At 34.7% G+C, this 20,705-nt stretch overlaps 1 protein-coding gene across 1 annotated transcript; it reads right to left on the reverse strand.

Moving 5' to 3' along the window:
* Window positions 1-19,626: 19,626 nt before the first annotated feature.
* LOC116158653 lies at window positions 19,627-20,705 on the reverse strand. Its single transcript, XM_031471478.1, has 2 exons — window positions 20,568-20,705; window positions 19,627-20,060 (listed from the first exon to the last, which is right to left on the reverse strand). The coding sequence occupies exons 1-2, from the start codon at window positions 20,622-20,624 to the stop codon at window positions 19,704-19,706; spliced, it is 414 nt and encodes a 137-aa protein (XP_031327338.1). The 5' UTR covers window positions 20,625-20,705; the 3' UTR covers window positions 19,627-19,703.

Genomic DNA, 20,705 nt, shown 5'->3' on the forward strand with positions numbered 1-20,705 from the left:
CAGGATGCAGCGTCTCGGGTGAGGATTTGTGGGAGAAAATAAATGGTTAAAGTTTTGAATTCTATATTTATGAAGAGTTTCAATTTTCAAAGGCTTTGGATGTGGATAGTTATTGTAATTTTCAGAATCTTGTTTCGCAGAACATTTAATAACTTCGCGCTTGCTCCACCTTCCGCATTCACTTTAACAAGGGAAACCGCCAAGATGACTTTCAAATATACGTACTTGGGAAAGTTGAAAGATTAATGAGCAAATTCAATTTTTTAAGAGTTGAAAATGTCGCTTTTCCACTTTCGCTTAGTTAATAAGGGAAGCGAGCGGGTTTAAGAAACTTTTCTAAGACATGTTATTATCAGAAAATTGTTTCCTTATACTTACAATAGAAGTAAATGGACGACTCACATTGCTTTAAACCTTTACACCTGACACTGTACTGCATGCGTTATGAAAATAAAAGAGGGTAAAAAGAAATTGTACCAAAATACCACTTGCCGCAAATGGTCGACATTAACATTGCAACTCTGGTGGGCGGATCTGCCATAACTACCTCTTAGGTGAACATGAATTTATAATTTTATGATTAGCATTGTGGTGAATTAATAAAATAGTAATACTTACACAGAATGTTTACAGAATCTATTAGTAAGCGGTGAGTACGTGTTTAGGTAGCTGATTCAAAAGGATTTATGTTTACACAGTGTAATTTACGAGAGACGACCGACCTCAAGGTAACTCCACTTCATAGTAATTTTTTACTAATTACTACCCACAAATTATTTATAGGCTGAATGTCAAAGCGATTCCAAAATTGTATTAATATTATTAATACCACCCGTATTGCTGGCCGTTTAAGGACTCCTGTATAAAATGTACCGTATCTACACATCAGGTAATTATCCGACATCGATAGTCAAGGAAAATCATATACAAAGAGTTCATGTTAAATAATTCAATATGTCGATATACCTAAATTTTAATAAAGTTGAGAAATTTTCGCTTGAGGGTTTATTCGATTGACGTTTCAGTATGCTTTATTATTAATTTAAGAAAACAGGTTGTTTACACAGCCGCCAATCCTACTAATTCGTTCATTATACAGTAATATTTTGAATCCACTTTGCTACACCTACGCGTTTTGGAGATCGTGCTTTATAATGTAAATTAAGATCAGGCTCCTTCTGTTCCGAAAATTGTATTTCTTAGCATGAAATCTGATTTCCTCGGATTTATCTCTTCTGTCAGTGACATTTAATTTGATCATTTTGAAATTTACTATTCAAAGGATAGTGAGTCTCGAGCATTGGCAGAATGTACACAAATTGGATAACAAGAGATGGGACAGGTATTTTCTTCTCAAAGAATAAGATTTTAAAAAAACCGTCAGCATTAACGAAGCTTTTATTTGTCTATGCTAGTCATTGTTTTAGGGAATTACTTAGTATTTGTGTCTCACCTAATCTACAATGTTATATATCAATTCTAAAGTTACTCGAGCTTACCAAGTACATGCGGAAGGAGAGTTGTTATTATTAGTTCGATATCACAGCTTTAATTCATTCATTCAACGGTGCATGTAATGCGGCAGTGATTTTAAATTTGGAGAATTTAACAAAAATTACAGGAAATATACCCTTTTAAAAGGTTCCATTACCTCATGGAACAATTCTCGGGTTATCCGCAACAGAATATGACCTATTTGCGAAACACGCAATTTAGGACCCGATTTTCAGCTGTTTGTTAGCGCAAGAGCTGATGCACATCAGCTGCTTATTTCTATGGATCTATTTTTTAGCGCATTTTGGAAAAAAATACACTATTATATTCGTTATGACTGGCTGGCTGGCTGTCCGCTGAGATCTCAGCAATTACAATAGCTAGAGACTTCAAATTTTCACTAAAAGCTTTCCGCTATAGTGTATATTTTTATTTTTTATTTATTTATTATCCCTCTCTTGTTCTGGGCCCTCAACAGGTTTGCTTTTTTTTAGAGGTGCCTCTGCAGAAGGTCTTAAGTTGTTCTATACTACTCCGGTATTTACCTTAAATTTTGAAAAAGCCGGATAATGTGTGAAATGTGTAGTGCAAAATGTTTCCAGTCTAGGGCCCCACAGCAAATGTTCGGCGTGTAGAATTTTTTTATGATCCAATAAAAAAAAGAATTGTTTTTTACATCATGAAATGTAACACGCGGTAAGTAAATATGTGAAGCTAATAGTTTTCTACGGTGATATTTATCAAGAAGTAGACATAGAAATTTACGTGTATTGTTTTTCCCCATGTATACTTTTAAATGACAAAATCTCTTCTGAAGGGCGGCTATCTTGAAACAATGGCTGTCATATTAAATAATTAGAATATTGTTGCCAGAAAATAAATCACTTACGCTCCTTAAACTGTTAATGGCACTATCTATACCAATTGATCATATCAACATTTTCTTCAGTTGAATACATCGGTCACGAACGAAAATAAAAATACGGAAACCAAAGCTGCAATATTCATATTAGTTACGACAGCCAGGTCTTTATTTGTTTTAAAAGTTATTTTGGTTGTATAAAATTAGGCGCCTTTGAGAAGAGATATTATCTTTTAAAAGTAGACATAGGGAAAACCCATACACGTAAATCCCTATGTGTACTTCTTAATAAATATCACTGTATATCCTTATTTTTTTGGGATTTTTAACTCCGGACGGTACTTTGAGCCCAAAATTTTGAAAATTTTAAGGAAAAGTGGTAAATTATTTAAAACAATTGCTATGGTCAAATATGGTACCTACGACTTGCATAAAAGATGTAAGTAGTTGCAAAAGCACTAATAAATGTTTTAATCTCATATTGGGCATTGAAGTTTAGATTTTTTATTCGATCGTGCCACTTTTAGCAGATGTTGCAGTTCTATTTAAATATACAAACGTAACACTAACTTTCTCTAAGGACTTTGAAACCTCCAGAATTTTTGGAAATTACGATTTCCGGTCGATATGATTTAACTTTAACAAGGGATTCCAACGCGAATGCTTCTATTGTCGGGACCAAAACGGTAGCTTTTAATGCCAAAACACGAATTCCTCCCGAGAGGATCGCACTGATCCCCGCGATTGGCAGAACGCGAATTCATCTTTTCTAGGGGATCGTACTGATCGCCTCGAATGGCAAAATGCGAATCAATTCCAAAAACATCGCAATCAGCAGTTTCCACGGTGGCTGTATCTCCTGATGAGCTAACTAATATAATACTAGATCTCCATTAAAAAGATTGAATTTGCAATCGATCGCCGCTATATTGACGCCTCAAGTACATAGTGAACAACAGCCCATTGAAAATGAGTAGTTAGAAATGGCACATATTTCTATAACCGCAATTATCCAGATAAATTCTTTACATCATCGTTACCGAAGTTTCTTTGACAGAACCTTGATTTTTGACAGCTTTAAAAATGCTAAATTTCTGCGGGAAAAATTCAAAAACTTAAATCCAAAATTGCCTCTTCCATTACAAAGGATCTGTGACATGAGCAGTTCATATCTGACCCCGTTTAGTAAAGCTATTAACGTTTTTCGGACTTTTCCACATGCTTGTCGCACGGAATAAATTTTTCGTAACGCCATATTGGCCACCGTGAGTACAGACAGACAGACCGACATCATCGAGATTTTATTTGATTCGTATTCCTGATGCTTCAAAACGAGTATTTCCCTCAAAAAAGTGGGGGGTCATTTTTTACTCCAAGCAATACCTCCCTTACTAACGTGTGGGTGGATAACAACTCTCAAGGATACCAAGACTCCAATAATACACATCTATGCAAATTCTAATCTACAAAAAGTCTTTTTTTTATTGAAAAAATCAAACCCATTCGCTATGAAGATGAAAATTAGAACACTGAACTTTTAAATTAGTATCCTAAGGGCGTATGTCCACACGAACTTAGCTGAAGTTAGAGGACCAATCGACAAGGATGCTGTTGGTATGTTTCCGTGCTGTTAAGGCTAATATGACTGAAAAATCGATATCTAAACAATCGGCGTATACTACTAATCCAACTTTGACGATGCTGAATATCAAAGCTCGATATCGTAATTTGCAAGCTAGGAAGTGTGGTCCCGAATGTCAAATTTGCATTTCGTGTAATTTCAAATGACAGGGCGTCTGCTTTGTGTGTAGTTATTTGATTTTATTTCCCATTTTCCCTTCTAACGTGGAGCGTATTACGATCTGAGTTACCCCAAAACTTGTTTAATTATCATAATGGAACACTTGTTTGGGCGTTATTTTCTTAACGTAATTAATCACGTTTCCCTTTGAAGATATAATCCACTTACGCATTTAAAATGAATTAGGGAAATATAGGAGATAACGCTCATATTCCTTGAATGACAAAACGTACTTGTAGTGCTCTAATTACTAATCGATTTGTATACAGTGGGAAAAGGAATTCCTGCTGGTTATGAATGAGGCATGGAAATGAGATTAAAACTGGACTTGCTCGTAGCATTCTAAAGCAAACACTAACGGCAAGGTTGATTACTTTTGGAAAAGCGAGTTTCAGCGTTACTACTATAAAATCTGCGATGAAAAGTTTTAGCATCTGTAAAGGTGGGTACGCAAGCTAATAGCCCGCCCAAGTTTATGCGCCACGGGGGGCGAAATGAACATTTTACTAAAACTTGAACTAAAGATTCGCCAAACTATAATAGATAGAGGGCCAAAACCGAACCTACTCGTTTGAAATCGCATAATGTAGCCTTATGAATGGTTTCATTAAATTGTAAAAAAACGCCCAACTAATTTACAAACCATTTCTTTTTTAACTGTTTTAATTAAATGTTTAGGTCCAACGCCCAGTTACAAGGGGCGGCAACAGTTTTTTTCGGTTAAATGTTCGAGCATGTGTCTCTGAATGCGAACGTAATTATAAATACCAATACGAAAGTTTGACATTTTTTACGAACTCAATCGTGTAGCTGTGTTTAAAAAGTTTCTTCTTAGTGGAAAACATGAAGTATTATGTAAATATGCCGCGGTATAAGCCATATGGAAAAAAGTTACAATTTCAAATTTTGTAACTTTTTGCTGAGCAGTTTAGTAAAATGCCGACGGATATTTATTTCGTTTTTATTTGAACAGAAGTCCTAAATTGAATTTCCATGGAAAGACGTAGGTATACTTATATATGAAGGTAGAAAAAATAAAATTAAAGTTTGTAACTTGAACTGCCTTTTACGCCATAAACCTCCAAACAATGCCCGAACGGTAATTACGTTGTTCCTTTGAAAAATACATGAATTATGACAGATAGACCAATAGAGTTTGTAACGCTCTCACATAGTGGTACTTGTAGAAATTAGCTAGTAATCCACGGTGTTAAAATATTGTATACATTTCTAAATATTCCATGTTGGGCGTTTGGGGTATCAGTAAGTCATTGTTGTCAAGCTCGTAGTGATATTTGTGATTATGACTTTTCTATACTCGACTTTGGTTTTCGTTGACAAGCATCATATTTCTCAGGGGTCGAATTACATGAAGTTAATTTTTAGAATATAAGAAATAAAATTATGTTTGGAAGGCTCGAAGATGTGAAATTGCAGAGATTGATGGACACATAAAATAACTGTAATGTAATACTATATTATGTACTTATGTACATAAGGAACTAAAGTGTGTATTTTAATTCGGAGAGCGCAGTTGCTCTAGATGAAGTTGAGAGCAAAAAGCACCCTAGATCAGAGAACGGTGGTTATATGCTGTTTTTTTGTACTCCGGTAATTAGATACGTACAATTTTAATATTAAAGTCTAAATTGAAATTGAAACTAATTAGCCTACGCAGCGATAAGTTCTTATCTCAATGACCGGAGAAACACAACACATTTTAAAAATACTACGCAAATAATTCCTAACTGAATTAATCTAATCTTTTAACAGTTAAACTTACAATAAAATAAAACAAAGTGATTCTTTAAACAAAATCAAACATCAAATAATTAAATAATTCTGATACAACATTGTCCTTGACTTTAACTACACAATATAAACGAGACAATAAATGAAATTCACACACATAGCAGTATTTGGACATTTCGCCGTCAATTGTATAGTCCTGGTAGCTCTCTCAAATTAATATCTGCTGGCAACTGATTGTCATTGAAAGCGCTAATGCATGATCCACAGTCCCACTGAATTGCAATAAACACAGGATACGTGTATGTGTTTGAGTGTTTCTTTAGTCATACAAAGGAGCAACCATTTATTCTACACTGTATCTCTCACCGTTGCGGAGATCCCGATGGTAAACCACAAATTTGAACCATCCTGTACAGTTCGAGATGACTCGCCTCTATCATAGGAAATCATACAGGACACTATGTCAAATGCATAAAAGAGTGACCGCAGTGAAGTTTTTAGGAGAAACCTCTATCAAAACAAGGGTTCAGAAAGTTAGGTTGAGAACAACGTTAATTTATTGGTGCAAAGTGAAGTCGTGATATTGGAAGATACCAAAACTTCAATAGTTGGTGTTATGGATCAGATTACAATTAATTTATCCAGTTTATGGCAAAAATAATTTTCATTGTGCATTTCCCGACTTGGGTGTAAAGATTAAGTTCAAATCCTCAAAATGTGCACAGAATCTCAGCTAATTAATTTGCTCGGACTTTACAACCCCGTTAACCCCAGAATTTGTTAATTAAATTACAACACAGTAGTTACTAATAATATCTTTTAGAGAGTCTCTGCATTTCCCTAATTAGATAATAGATGTACAACTGAATGAATTCGTCCAAAGTTCGAAATCCAATTACACCAAGCTTTCGTATTTCCAGGTTGGTCACCTAATGTAATATTGAAGACGCTAACCGAAATTAGTACGTATCTCTCGGATTGTCCAGATTTAACGTTGCAATTCGCGATATTCACCATTTTCTCCCATTTCGAAATAAATACTAGGTACTTCATAACACCAAAATTAAAATCGATTTAAATTTCATGCATCACTTATTTCATTTTGGTCGCGACCACCCCATTAATTTCTAATCGCAAATTAATTGGAAATCCAATTAAACATAAATTATAAAGAGAATATCAATACAGTTCGTTATTAGGAAATTAAGTACCCACATTTATTGGAAGCAATTTTACTGATTTTCGACCGTGGAGTGAGGCACACATTTTAGATGCAAGCTCACACACGAGAAATACGCGCGCGACATCAAAATTGCAATTCTCATCACGCACTATCAGGCAGCCCTGCGGTTTCGAGCCGCACGTGGCGGTTCGTTAGCCAATTAAATTGCCTTCAATCACACCAAAGTTGTCAAATGTCGTTTTAATCGTCATTTCGTCGTTTATTCATTACGTGAATAAAATGAGAGTCAGCCCAACAAATTAAGCAACTCTACTTAATCAAACAATTTAAATGAGTACGTCCGTAAGTAGCACTCAATTTTAATTTGAATATGCGGAGCATACCATATACGCTGCGGTTCGAGATATATACCTAGTGGATACCGTTATGGCCGCCATCATTAGCGAATTACCTTGCCCGATTTGGTACACGTAATAGTCCTGTGATAGGCGATCATTACTTTCGTCAGTGATCGTTCACATAAATGGGCGATTTCGGGAGTAATCGGTATCATATGGTAACTGTACGAAAAGTAGTTACTTAGTTTGACCTTGAAGATTTCTATGATAACCAATCAAAAAGTTACAAATTTATATGTCATTCAACATGAACATGACAGTCTACAATTCTAGATACTAGATTGTGACATGACTTTCGGTGTAACAAAGACGGTAAACATGTTTATTTTTATTATTAATCCTCGATTTTTTAATCAACTTTTTTAATACACAAGAGTAATTACAATGCTTAGGAAGTAATCGGAGTTTTCGTTTTTTTTTACAGAATGATAATAGCAGCTTAACTTTTCCCTAATCTTCTATAGTTTCCGAGATTCCCATATAGATATCCTAATCTTGGACATAGTGTATAGCATCTTTAGCACCCTTGGTTGCTACTTACCTACTATTTTCCAACAATAACGGGATATTTAAAAGTTTTTATATTTGAAATCTATATGAAATATAAATACAGGGTGATTCAAAATTGAGTGCAAAGATTTTAAGGGCGTATTTACCAGTCAAAAATAAGAAATTTTTTCATATAATCTATGTCCTAACTTGTTTGGTTTTCTAGATGCAGGGTGTAAAAGTTTTTTTTAAAAGTCGGTTTTTTTCAATTATTGAAAAACCTTTCAGCCGACTTAAATAAAATTTGGTAGGCTTATTTGTCGCCATAAGGGCCTTCCTTTGTTGGGAATAAAATAAATAAAAACCGACTTTTTAAAAAACTTTTACACTTTGTATCTAGAAAACGAAGAAAGTTAGGACGATTATATGAAAAAAATTTCTTATTTTTGTCTGGTAAATCCGGCCTAAAAATCCTTGCGCTCAATTTTGAATTACTCTGTATATGAAATGCGAAAAAATAGTGTAACGTAAATTTAATTACGTAGTTTATTTACAATAAATTTATTACAGTGTTGTAATGAATTGATTTATAACAGATAAAATATTATTTTACACTCATATATACACAATTTATAATAGCGCGAACTATTTATTACTTTGACGTTGAAAGTGGAACTGCACTGAAATGCAATTCGATTTGCTTATATAGTAAACCCAAAAGTGCTCGAGTCTTCTTGAATGCTCTAGAACAAAACACGTCATATTTCCGGGAAATATTGCGTCACATCCGACTTAGTTCTTTATCGCCGATGACTAATTTTTCATGGCGCCTCGATGTCTATTTTGGAATATTCCCAAACTATGGGTCGCGATTCAGGGTAGCCAGCGAGAATTTAATGGACCTTTTGGGCGATTCGGTACTGTATAAGGCACAAATCAAAAAATAAAAAGTGATAAATTTGATTTGGCTGCTCTTTAGGACCCCAGCATAATGTATACAGAAAAATTCACAGATTTCGCAATCCATGCAACAATCGGAAACATTGGAACGATAACCGTATAACGCAATGTGTGAAACACAAATAACGCTTATTCACCCGGGATCACTTGCTCCACTCGCTCGCAAACTTGCTCGTGTCGCAAATGTAAACTTTGTGAATACTATCCCTAATAACATGGTCGTATTCCTATTAAAGGAGAATTTTAATTTGGAATTAAAACAATTGCGCATTATTAAGTAAATACCGTATCGACAGTATCAGCGGCTCGTCCTTAATCCACAGATTACGCCCGAGTACGGTACAATCATTACTTGATTCGACACCGTTGTCTGTTTTGCTTGAATGAAACTGGTAACTTCATACCCATATACAAAAAATAAGCATTTCCAATGCTAAAAAGATAAGGTGGGTTTGAAGATTGGAAATTTTTGTTAGATGTAGTGGCGACTATACAAAGAAACTAGAAAGTATAAATTTAAACACTATTAGATTTTTCAGAGATCCTTTGAAATGTGCCTTACAAATGTTGCTCTTAATGAGACCTAAATTCGTAACGTAGACGCTTAATATCCGAATATTATTTCAAGAAGTTCTCTTTGTGCAAGATAAATACTAATTTGTCTTACGGTAAGCCGCTTAAGTAAACCATAAGATAAGAAGTTTCAAAACACAAGGAAAGTAAAGGTCGAGCCAAATTCTAGTCATAATACGTTTCCATTAAGTTATAAAGGAGAGCTGTTCAACTTTGTACGCCAGTGGTAGAAGACACGGGACCTGTTCGTTAATAATTTGCGAATTTACACGGGAAATTAAACTTGAAATTTGTGCATACCTTAAGTAGATTATCTTTTTTTGTACTTGACTTCTTATACAAGCATCAGATGTGCTGATCCGTATTTCTAGGAAAAGTATTTGGTATAATTTTCGTAAGCAAATAACGAGTTTTCTAAATTGGAAAAGTCAAAGATATACGGCGAAGTTTTAACAAGCAACTTGAATAACAAGACAAAACGTAGTAGACATCTTTAATTCCGCTACAGAGGGAATAACGATACAGTGAATGTCAACAATAAAAAAACTAAAGGGAGTAAAAGTTTGAACGTAAAAAATTTTAGTCTGCAATTATGATATCGCGACATAAAAAAACCCATAACTTAAGTTTTTAAATCCAGTACTAAATAGCTAAATGTGTTTGTTAAATCAACGTAATTAGTTATCTGGATTTATGCGGAAGAATCTTTTTGTAATTTATTTTTTCGTAGGTAGTTAATCGGAACTTAAAGGAATTAGACTTCCCCTTGTTATCACATTTAAAAAGCATTCGTTTTTTCTAATGCTTATCTTGAAACATCAAACAATGCTGCTACGTTTCCACGTTGAAAAAAAAAGATAATATCGCTTTTTTTAATTTTTCATATCAATCCAATTATGTATGTTCAATTCAATTCATAAAGAAAGTCATATATAATAAAATGAGAGTCTTGGGACTAAATTAAATTATATTAAGCGTGTCCGAGTGTAAAATGCGAAGAAATTCAGTGCAGCGACATTTATTGAAAATATTTTGTACTTAGAGTAGAAATTTGGAATCAAGTCAAGCTAATATTGTGTGTCATAAATTACTTTATGCTTAGGTTCGTAAGCTGGAAACTCCCTTTTCCTTTATAAAGCAATTATAAAGTACTAATTAACAACTCAAATTTGCCTTTCCCACCTACATTAATTTAAAGTTCATTTACCATATAGCAAATACATGTTAATTAATATTGCCGTCTTACGAAATATCCGAAATTGTTTTTCTTTGGTGAAAATCATTTCTACGTGATTGACTTTGCAAAGCTTTGATGAATCCAGTAATTTTGTAGAATCTCACGTATGATTAAAAGGATCTTGGAAAGTGTCTTCGGAAATTTGTACATTCTACCGTTTGGAAAATGTGTGAAAGTTTATCTTACGGATAATATAAAATTATCGGTGAGGGGACTATACTCGGATGTTTCTGCTAAGAAGGCCAGCATTTGTATTTGCAGAGGGCAGACATGACGTATGTAGTGGAATCATTAGAACACATTTGTGTATTTAAGGGTTAATGGTGTCATAATAAAGATGGCTGCGACAAAAAAACATGATTTTGTTAATTTTGTAAGTTCTGAACAAATCGGCACTTTTAGGGAACGTGAACGTATATTTTTATAGCACATATTTGATTTTCAAAAAGGAGTTTATTGTTTCACTAACTGTTGGCTGTTCGGACGCCTTTTATAAATCGATCGAGATCTCGGCAACGGAATATTATAGAACCTTCGGGTTTTCGCCATTATATTCGTACTATCTTGTTATTCCTGCATCGCTTAGTCTAAAAGCTGAATGTCATTCTTGAAGTTGATAATTTCCTTTAAATGCCACATTAAAATGCGGTGAAGTCTAGTGATGGCGTATCAGAGACTCTTCACATATTTATCTAAATGGTCCAAATGTCTACTGCAAAAGGTATAAAAATATGGTTCTGTTCTACCGAGTTATTCAAAATGACTGCACAGTTTGAATTTATAACGTGTTTAACTTTGATTGCTGGCGGCTCTTGTCTGCGGCGGCACAGGGGGTGAGTTTTTATACACAATTAAATAGGGAAATCAGGTGAAGCCTGACAGTTGATTAAATTTAAATAGGGTGCCACTTTGTTTTTGTAAAACTAAGAAAACAATACTCGACAATTAATGTTAGTATACTGAATATCAAATATGCTATTATGACTCGAGTCATTAAATATAACAAGAAATAAGAATTTGTATAAATAATATTAGATAATTAATTGTGTAAATATTTGTAGATAACCATAAACATCACTCTATATAGTTCTTGGTCCACTTGCATTGAGAGTCACTAAGGAGTGAGAAGTACCGATTTAGTTCGCTTCTAGCCTTTGCTAAATCTGAAATAAACCAAATTCGCGATTTTCTGTGGGTTGTTACAACTTTAGGGGTGATGAGCCACATAAGGGTCAATAGCATAGTAATATTTCAAAAAATAATTGAAACGGAGAGACGACATCGTTACATTACAGTATTTTTTAAGCCAGTTCACCAGTGCCAGGCTGGAGATGAGTTTATCCAGATTGTTGGTGATCGCGCGTGATTAGGCGTAAAAATTATAATCTTTTAGTTTAGCTGAGCTTATCTCAAAATGCACACATTGTCATCGTTTTTATTTCCAGACGTACCTTCGTTCATGTTCTCTATGACGCGGTACATGTATGAAAATTTACGCGATATTTTGAAATACCTTAAATAATGTTTGCAATATTAAAATAAGTAATGTCATATTGACCGTCCGTTGGAGAGACGAGAAATTTCAGCCCTCATGTTTAACATACTGTGAAATTTTCAATTTTCTGCAGATTATATCAAACGCATTTTAATAGGTTGGGATATTGCATTTGTTCTATCGGAAGAAACCTCTTTAAATAGACCGCAATATCGTAAGGTAAATATTCTTTACATCTTTACTGCATTTAGTGCACCATCGCTTCGTTCTATTGAAACAAAGGTTGTGTGACAAAAGGTCGTTTATCACCATGAGCTGACTACTTTGCACTATATTACAATGTATAGGTAGTCTCTATTTAAAAGCGTTTCTCGCGCAAAATTACACGATTGTAAATTTTTTGCATGCCGCATTGATAGAAACTAATCTATTTCCACTTCCTGGGGCGATTTTTTTGCTTTAGTTTAAAATGCGCATAGCAATTCAGGCTCTTTGGTTGCAAATCTAATTGATTTAATTGAAAACAGTGTAATTGGCATTTACGATGCACTTTAATAATGACAATAATATACTCGTAACAGTGAACCACGTACGAGTAATTTCAACTCAATAGTGCATTTCATAAGGAGCTGACCAACTAGGCAACTACTACGGAATTGGAAGCGTACCTAATTAGTTTTTATATTAAGGCATAATTACTTTGATTAACCCTTGAATGGTCGCCTGGAGTGTGATCGTCTTGTCTCCATTTCAATAACTTAGTCGATTGTTTTATATTTATGCAGCAGATGGTAAGTTTTCCATTAGATAAAAACTCATAAAACAGTTTTAGAGAAATGACCAAAGCTCTACGATAATGTGTTTCCGAGATCTCGATCGATTTATAAAAAGCTTAAAAACCGCCCAAGGAGCCGAGAGTTAGTTAAACCATATGCTCTTTTTGAACATCAAAAATGCGCCAAAAATCTTCTCAGGTCGCTTTCTGCAAATGCAAAAGATGTTTTTGGCTGGTATCCTTTGTTGAAAGCTTTCACAAACGCACGCGTTGACTGAATGCACCACATGATAGAAGATTTAAAAAGCTTCACATTTATATATGCCAACTTTATCGATGCATTTAAAACTTCGTTTGAAAGATTCTTCCTATTCATGCACGCCAGCAGCTTTTCATATTTTAGAATTAGATTTTGCAGGTACCAACTCTTTCTGCTTCTGCAACAAGCCATTGAATACAAGGTGTATCATTTTTCAACCGAAGTCATTTTAATTACAAAGAGGGTAAGTATTATTATAAGCAAACGTCAAGTGACATTTCCATGGCAATGATGGAACTACGAATAAGCAGCCCACTTCATTAGAGTATAACGTCAATATGATTTTATTTTAAATATATTGCAGTTATAATAAAAATATTATAATAAATGCTTGTATTGATCTTTAAAGCATTCGCAACGATTTTAAAGTCTGGTGATTGTTAGGTAGACTCTTATACACTACCGTTCTCAAATGTCTTCGTAGAAAGGAATCAAGCAGAGTCAACTCGAGAGGAAAGCCCTCTGCCAATCAATTTACGAGGATACCATCGATTAAGCCACTGCCTAATAGCCAGAACATAATGGGGCGGAGGCCTTCTTGTTGAAAGTGTAAACTTTTTGTCTAGCGGATGTAGGTACCAATTCTCCTCCACTTCACTCTCCAAAAATTGTGCGAGCAGAGGGTCTATCACTTCGTATAAGACAATCTGAGATAATTTCCGTGTTAAATTTCCGTTTCGGAATATCCGCCCAATAATTTACATGCTTAAATATTGATTCTTGTCAATCCTTTACTTGTTCCTTTTCAGAATGTTTTCATAAAACCCTGGTCACTCACTCACCCCGCAAAACAATCCACATGTTAAAAATTTCAAATTGCTGATCTTCTAGTTTGCAATTGAATTAACAGTTAAAAGAGATTTTTTTGCTCTTCTTCTGTAAGGCAAGAAAAGTTACAGCATAAGATACAAAATTGAAAGACCTTTCAAATAGGGTGTCTTTCGACTATTATTTCCATTTGAAATTTTTGGCGTGATGCTCCTCTGAAAACAAAAGTTGACGTATTTGACGATAGTTTCAATATCAACTGACTTATACAGGGTGGCTCGTGTGAAATGCACTGTATGTTGACCTTAATTATTATATAGATTTTTTTTTAAATATATATTTTTATTAGCAATCAGAATTGACATTCTATGGGCTAATATGATAACATGGGACCTTAAAGCTAAACAGTCCTGGATGGCGGGATGGGAACTCTTCCAGCGAGGAGTTCACCTACTTCTTATTTGAGATCAATTGGTCAACGTCGTTGTAGTCTTCTGGAGTCGTGTTGTAGTAAAAGTGGTTGCGTTAGTGGGTTGGCATGTGCTTCTAGTCGGGTATGATGACTTGCACTACGCTCTTGTATGATAGTCGAAACGAAAGGGATAAAGAGATCGTCGTGTAACATTTTGTTGGTTACGTACCAAGGTGCGTCAGTAATAGCTCGAAGAATTTTGGACTGAGAGCGTTGAATAATTGCAGTATTGCAGTGGTTTGCTGGCACATCCCCATAACTCTATACCATAAGTCCAAATAGGTCTTATTATTGTCTTGTAAACCAAGATTTTGTTTTCTAGGGACAATCGGGATTTTCTTCCTATCAACCAGTTTAGATCATTTAGTCGTAGGTCGATTTGTTTTTTCTTTTTTAAGATGTGTATCTTCCAGGTAAGTTTTTCGTCGAGGTGTAGACCTAGGTAACGTGCTGATGGAGATACAGGTATAATTGAATTGTTGACAGTAACTGGTGGACAGCGGCCCTTTTTAAGTGTAAATGTGACCTGAGTTGACTTACTTTCATTAATTTTGATGTTCCATTTGTTAGTCCAATCTTGTATAAGGTTTAGCTGACTTTGCACATAAGAAGATGCTATTGTTGGATCTTCATGACTTGCAAGAATGATTGTGTCATCCGCGAAAGTACCGATTGTAGTATTGGGTGTAGTAGGTATATCAGATGTGTGTAGTAGATAAAGCAAAGGGCCTAATACACTGCCCTGCGGTACCCCAGCCTGGATTGGATAATATAGATTTTGAGTGTATTTGTAATAGTGGTGTAGGGGATACGTACAGGTGGATACCTAGCATAAGAATCGCTCATAAAGGTTTATCCTTCTAAGTGGACATGTAGAAGAGGACACTAAAAGCTGGCCTTTCTTATCGTTATAATTATCTGACATTATGCACATATCTATCAAATACCTACGTTAAACTGAAACATGAAAGATCGGCCCAAAAAGGTTACGTTAATTGAAAGCTATCATCGAGCATTCTTTTTCACAAAATATTAAAAACGGTGTCTATAGAATTGGCTTCAATAGAGCAGGTCTGCAAAATAGTGATGCATTAAATCATACGGATGGGAATGATATACAACGAAAAATTATGGTATAAACGTGTTTAATTTCAACAATTACAAACCGCCGCTTCGGAATATGTGAATATTGATGTTAACGTCCTAAAATGTAAATTCGCACAAACGTTTAACAAAGAAAACAGCTCTCGCTTCACTTTAAATTGCAACCATGTGAATTTACAGCAAAAGTTCCGTGATATTTTTCACTGACGAGCTTTTTGTACGTCCTTAGGGATATTAGGAAACGTCAAGATATACAAACATAATATTGTAAGAGGACGAGCGTCCAGTCTGCTCTTGTCGGCAAGAAATGAGATCCGAAACACTGAAGCTTGAAATGAAATATCTCAAACGTCCGTCTGTAAAAGTACTTGTTTTCCTATTTCTACAGATGCTCAATGAACTTCAATGAAAATTGTCGTTTTGAGAATTCCTGAAGTATCCTCGGTAACTGATACAAAGGGTTTTACGATAAAAACTGTGGCATTAGTAAATCGTGCAACCTATAAAAATATTAATTAGGACTCAAAGTTTTAATAGTCACCAGTTTGAAGATTGACTTCTTGAACATAATTTGATTTCTGTACAATCAATTAGGTTTCAATCTTCCAATGCATCACAGAAATTGAAATTGTATCTATTACCTACAATCTTAGCCCCTTCTCTATAACGTTTTGGAACAAGAGTTGACATAAGAGTAGTTCTAGCTACGTGACCTTTTATTAATTAAATCTATAAAATGTTGACGTTTCGTTCGTGCGTTATGCCAGAAATAATTTAGAGAAAAGTATGGCGCAGGTTGATTAATTACAAAGAGCACCCAGCAAAATCTAACAACGCTTCTAGAAACCCCACATAATAATTAAAATCACGCTATTAATATTAATTAAGGCTTTTGCTGTAGCTCAGGTAATAAATTACTCCAAATTACTAACTTTAATATAAGAGATCATTTCATTATCGCAGAATTTGGAACAATTTACAGCATATTTTAAAAGGGTCCTTCTTTGACCCTTCTTCGTCGTCTCATTTTCATTCACAGTTCCGGAACGTAAAATCACCGATGTATCTCGTGGAATTACTTTAGGTGTGTCTTGCACCAACAAATTAAGCTAAGATGTGGAATAGGACCACGATTAGGTATTATCATTGTATAAGGTATACAATGGTATTATCAAGACGGGTAAAAGAGGACACGCGTTGCTTACAAGAGAAATGACGTTACGTTAATATATTTCTGGATTATGCAAATTTAGGACAATATTTGTTTGTTTTATTACTCACCTCATTCGACCAAAATAATTACCTAAAGTATGAAACGCATAAGACGTATTAATGCATTAAAGCAAAAGTAATACCAATTTAAAATAATAATACACAAATGCAGTCTTCGACTGCTTTAAACGTGCTCGTGGTTATGATACTGCTACTTTCACACCACAAATTAGTTTGATTTTCGACAATATACAACATAATCATCATTTGTAAATCGATTGTACGTATTATTATACGTGTCCCTGTTGGGGGCTAACGATATCAGATTGTTATAGGACCGTAAAACGCTGATTAAGAAAACTTTTTAGTTCCCCTTGAACTTTGCAATAAATTATAGTGTTACGTAAAATTCGTAATTGCCAATTATTTGAAATTCAACGTCGTATACCTTGACTCAGTTACGTAGGTATAATTGGTAGTAGTTATTGTAAATTCCGCGTCTTGCCATAAAGATATTTGGTTAAAAGTAGGACAAAGCTTTTTCAGTTTTCATAAGGAGCAACGGAAGTATAAAATTGTTTTAACAGACTTTTCAATGAGACGATGGAATGGCGTATGACTACTTTTTCGCTTGTGCTTAAATTATATTTTGTGTGGATTTAATAGTATATTAATAAGCAAGTGTATAACCTTCCAATTCTGTAATAAAGCACGCGCAACCAATTATACACGCGTTTCTTACAATATTTTTTATTACACTTCCAATATAATTAAAAAATAAGGGAAATAAAATGAAATTATATTGGGGTTATACTAAAATACATTTCTAATTAATTGGTCTGATTATTGATAATTCCACGATTGACATGGAAATGTAAAAATTTATAAAAAATCTCCGTCTTTGTAAATAAAATGACTTCGCTTGATAATACACCCTCTATTCAGTGACATTGCAGAAGCAGAAGAAAATTTGATACCTGAAAAATCCCAATCTAGTAGACTTATTCGAAAAATATGAAAAGCTGTTGGCGTGGATGAACAGGAAGGCTCTTTCAAATAAAATCTTAAATGCATTGATAGTACTGGCATATGTGAAGGAAATGTCCAAGATATTCAAATCTTTTACTCTCAGGTGCATTCATTCAAAACTTCAATCAACGCGCAACATTTCGAGTTATTAACTAAATAACTTTTAAAGCTGTGCTCGATCTCTCGCGAAAAACGACGCAGTTGACGCTCTCAGGGCTCAAAAACGAATGCCCTTAATTCTCTCATCTCTGGACTCGTCCCTATTCTTTCCAACTTGAAACACTACTCACATAACGACGTTAATAAGTTAACAATGGCATCTTTAACCATGAACGACTTGGATTCGTTTATTCCAACTAATAACGCCCGCGTTGGGGTCACAAATCAAACCCACGCACTTTTTTTAAATTGCAACCCAGTAGCGATTCTCACGAAAACTGCTTTATCTTATTCTACGTCATACTGAGTGAACGGTTTTGGTCACGTAAACCTCATTAAAATAGTATTATCGCACAATTTTTCCGATAAAGGCAACTGAACGTTTTCCAAATTTAAATTAAATTTGTGTTCTTTCTGATACAAGATAAGAGCTGTATTACCAATATCTGCCATGTATCGATATGGCACATCATGGGTGTTTCGAGTTGAAATACAATATCTTTAATGGCACAGATAACCGTCACGAGAATGTATTGAACGCCTGCTTCAGAGATCAAAGCGCCCGGGCAGCGGGAGAGGAATTGTAATTAATTTCAAATGATACCCCCGACTAATTCCGTGGTAATATTAAAGATCTAAAGCAATAACATCTAATCTTTACGACTACTATACAATTAAAATAGCAATCCCATTTGGCGAATCAATTAGACGTACTTTCACAGCGAAGTGTATCACTTGTAGAAATGCAATCAACGTAATGCGATTATCTGGTTTGTTGAAATATGAAGGAAGTCAATTTCGAATACTGCTTGTTCTTCGTAGCGCAGTTTAATGAACATGATAGTGGTCGGCTTGCGGCTTGTGGTGTCAGTTGTTCTTGTTTAAGTTAACAAATGCCCGTGGCTAAAACGGCTGACAAATGCATCTGTAGGTACACGTTAGACAACAATAGCCCAATTGCTTCCGGAGTTAACACAGTACTCAATGCGCCATGTGAAGTAAATTTGTTGGAATACTTGAATTTGCCTTGACAAACACTATTCGTATTACACGCTCGTATTTGCAATCCATTTTACGTCCAAGCTTCAGTACTTGAGTTTTTTGATTGCGCTTCGTGTTCAATGAATGGAAATCGCACTGAATCTGTACACCACATTCCTGACGAAGCGTTAGTTAATGTGAATTGTACCCAATAGAGGCAGGTTTATATTAAACGCACTGAATTCCTGACGGTTTCAGTTTTTAATATGCATCTTTGACAGTACAGAAAATAAGGTTTAGCACTATTTATGGAAATTTGATTGTCTGTAGGATTAAATGGGATACGGGGGGAAGCTGCACTGATCTAACGTAATAGACACGCCAAAAATTATTATTTAAACTTAGCTTATGATTCTGGAAATCTGATTCCAATAAAAATTTGTGTTCATTTGGTAAACTTAAATGGGAATAGGTTCATAAACTGAAACTGTAACCGGATAATAAATAAATAATCCAGTCAATTCACAAACTTGAGAACTTTCCCCAGTTAAGTATTGTGAAAATACACATAAGATAAGTGTTTAATGGGAAACACAAAAAACAAAGAAATTTAATTTACAAGGTAATGCAAATGGTGCTTTCAAACCATATTCTTGACAGCGTCAAATGCGCAGTTCAAAAAATTCCAAACCCTCTCCTGTACGTTCCCGCCAACTCCACTAGGCTTGCACTTCTCAATTAAGGGGTTAACAATTTCGGGGTGTTCACTCGCTATAAATATTCTGTAGTTGTCTATGTTACTTGTTCCATCGTTATTTAGAAGACGTAGATTACGGAAAAGGCATGCGGCATAGTGCTTGAATGCATCATTGTCAGATAAGATTCCAGGATTCAATAATCTATCCGCTTCAATCGGATTTACACCAGATTCTTGTTCACATCTTTCTTGGAAAACCAATACGTACTTTGCATAACTTTGAACTATTGAGCGTAGGTCCTAAAATATATGAAGTCGCAATTATATACAGTGATATTCATGTAGAAGTAGACATAGGAATTTCTTATGTCTACTTTTACATGATAAAAAGTCGTCTGAAAGGCGCCTAATTTTATGCAACCAAAATAACTTGTAGAAACAAAAAGATCTGGCTGTCATATTAATTATTAATTTGAATATTGTTGCTTTAGATTCACAGAAAATAAATCTCTTAAGCTCCTTTAACTGTTATCGGTACTATACCAATTGGAAATATCAACTTTTTCTTTAGCTGAATACTTCGCAAACGAACCGAAATTAGAATACGGGAGTCAAAGCGATAATATTCAAATTAATTAATATGACAGGCAGTTCCTCATTTGTTGTAAGTAGTTACTTTGGTTGCATAAAGTTAGGCGTCCTTTAGAAGATTTGTAGCATGTAAAAGTAGGCATAGGAAATTTCTATAGGAAATCCCTATGTCTACTTCTACATGAATATCACTGCAGATGAAATTGTTTAACTTACCAGAGTTAGTGACTGATGCAGCACTAGCGCCAGTACGACAATAAGCAAATACTTCATTTCGGCATTCAACACCGATCAAAAGCTACTATACAGTTTTATACCTTTCTTTAGCCGATATCACTTAATATAGCGTAAGCA

The sequence above is a fragment of the Photinus pyralis genome, unplaced genomic scaffold (assembly GCF_008802855.1).
Source record: "Photinus pyralis isolate 1611_PpyrPB1 unplaced genomic scaffold, Ppyr1.3 Ppyr1.4_LG1, whole genome shotgun sequence".
Classification (NCBI taxonomy): Eukaryota; Metazoa; Arthropoda; class Insecta; order Coleoptera; family Lampyridae; genus Photinus; species Photinus pyralis.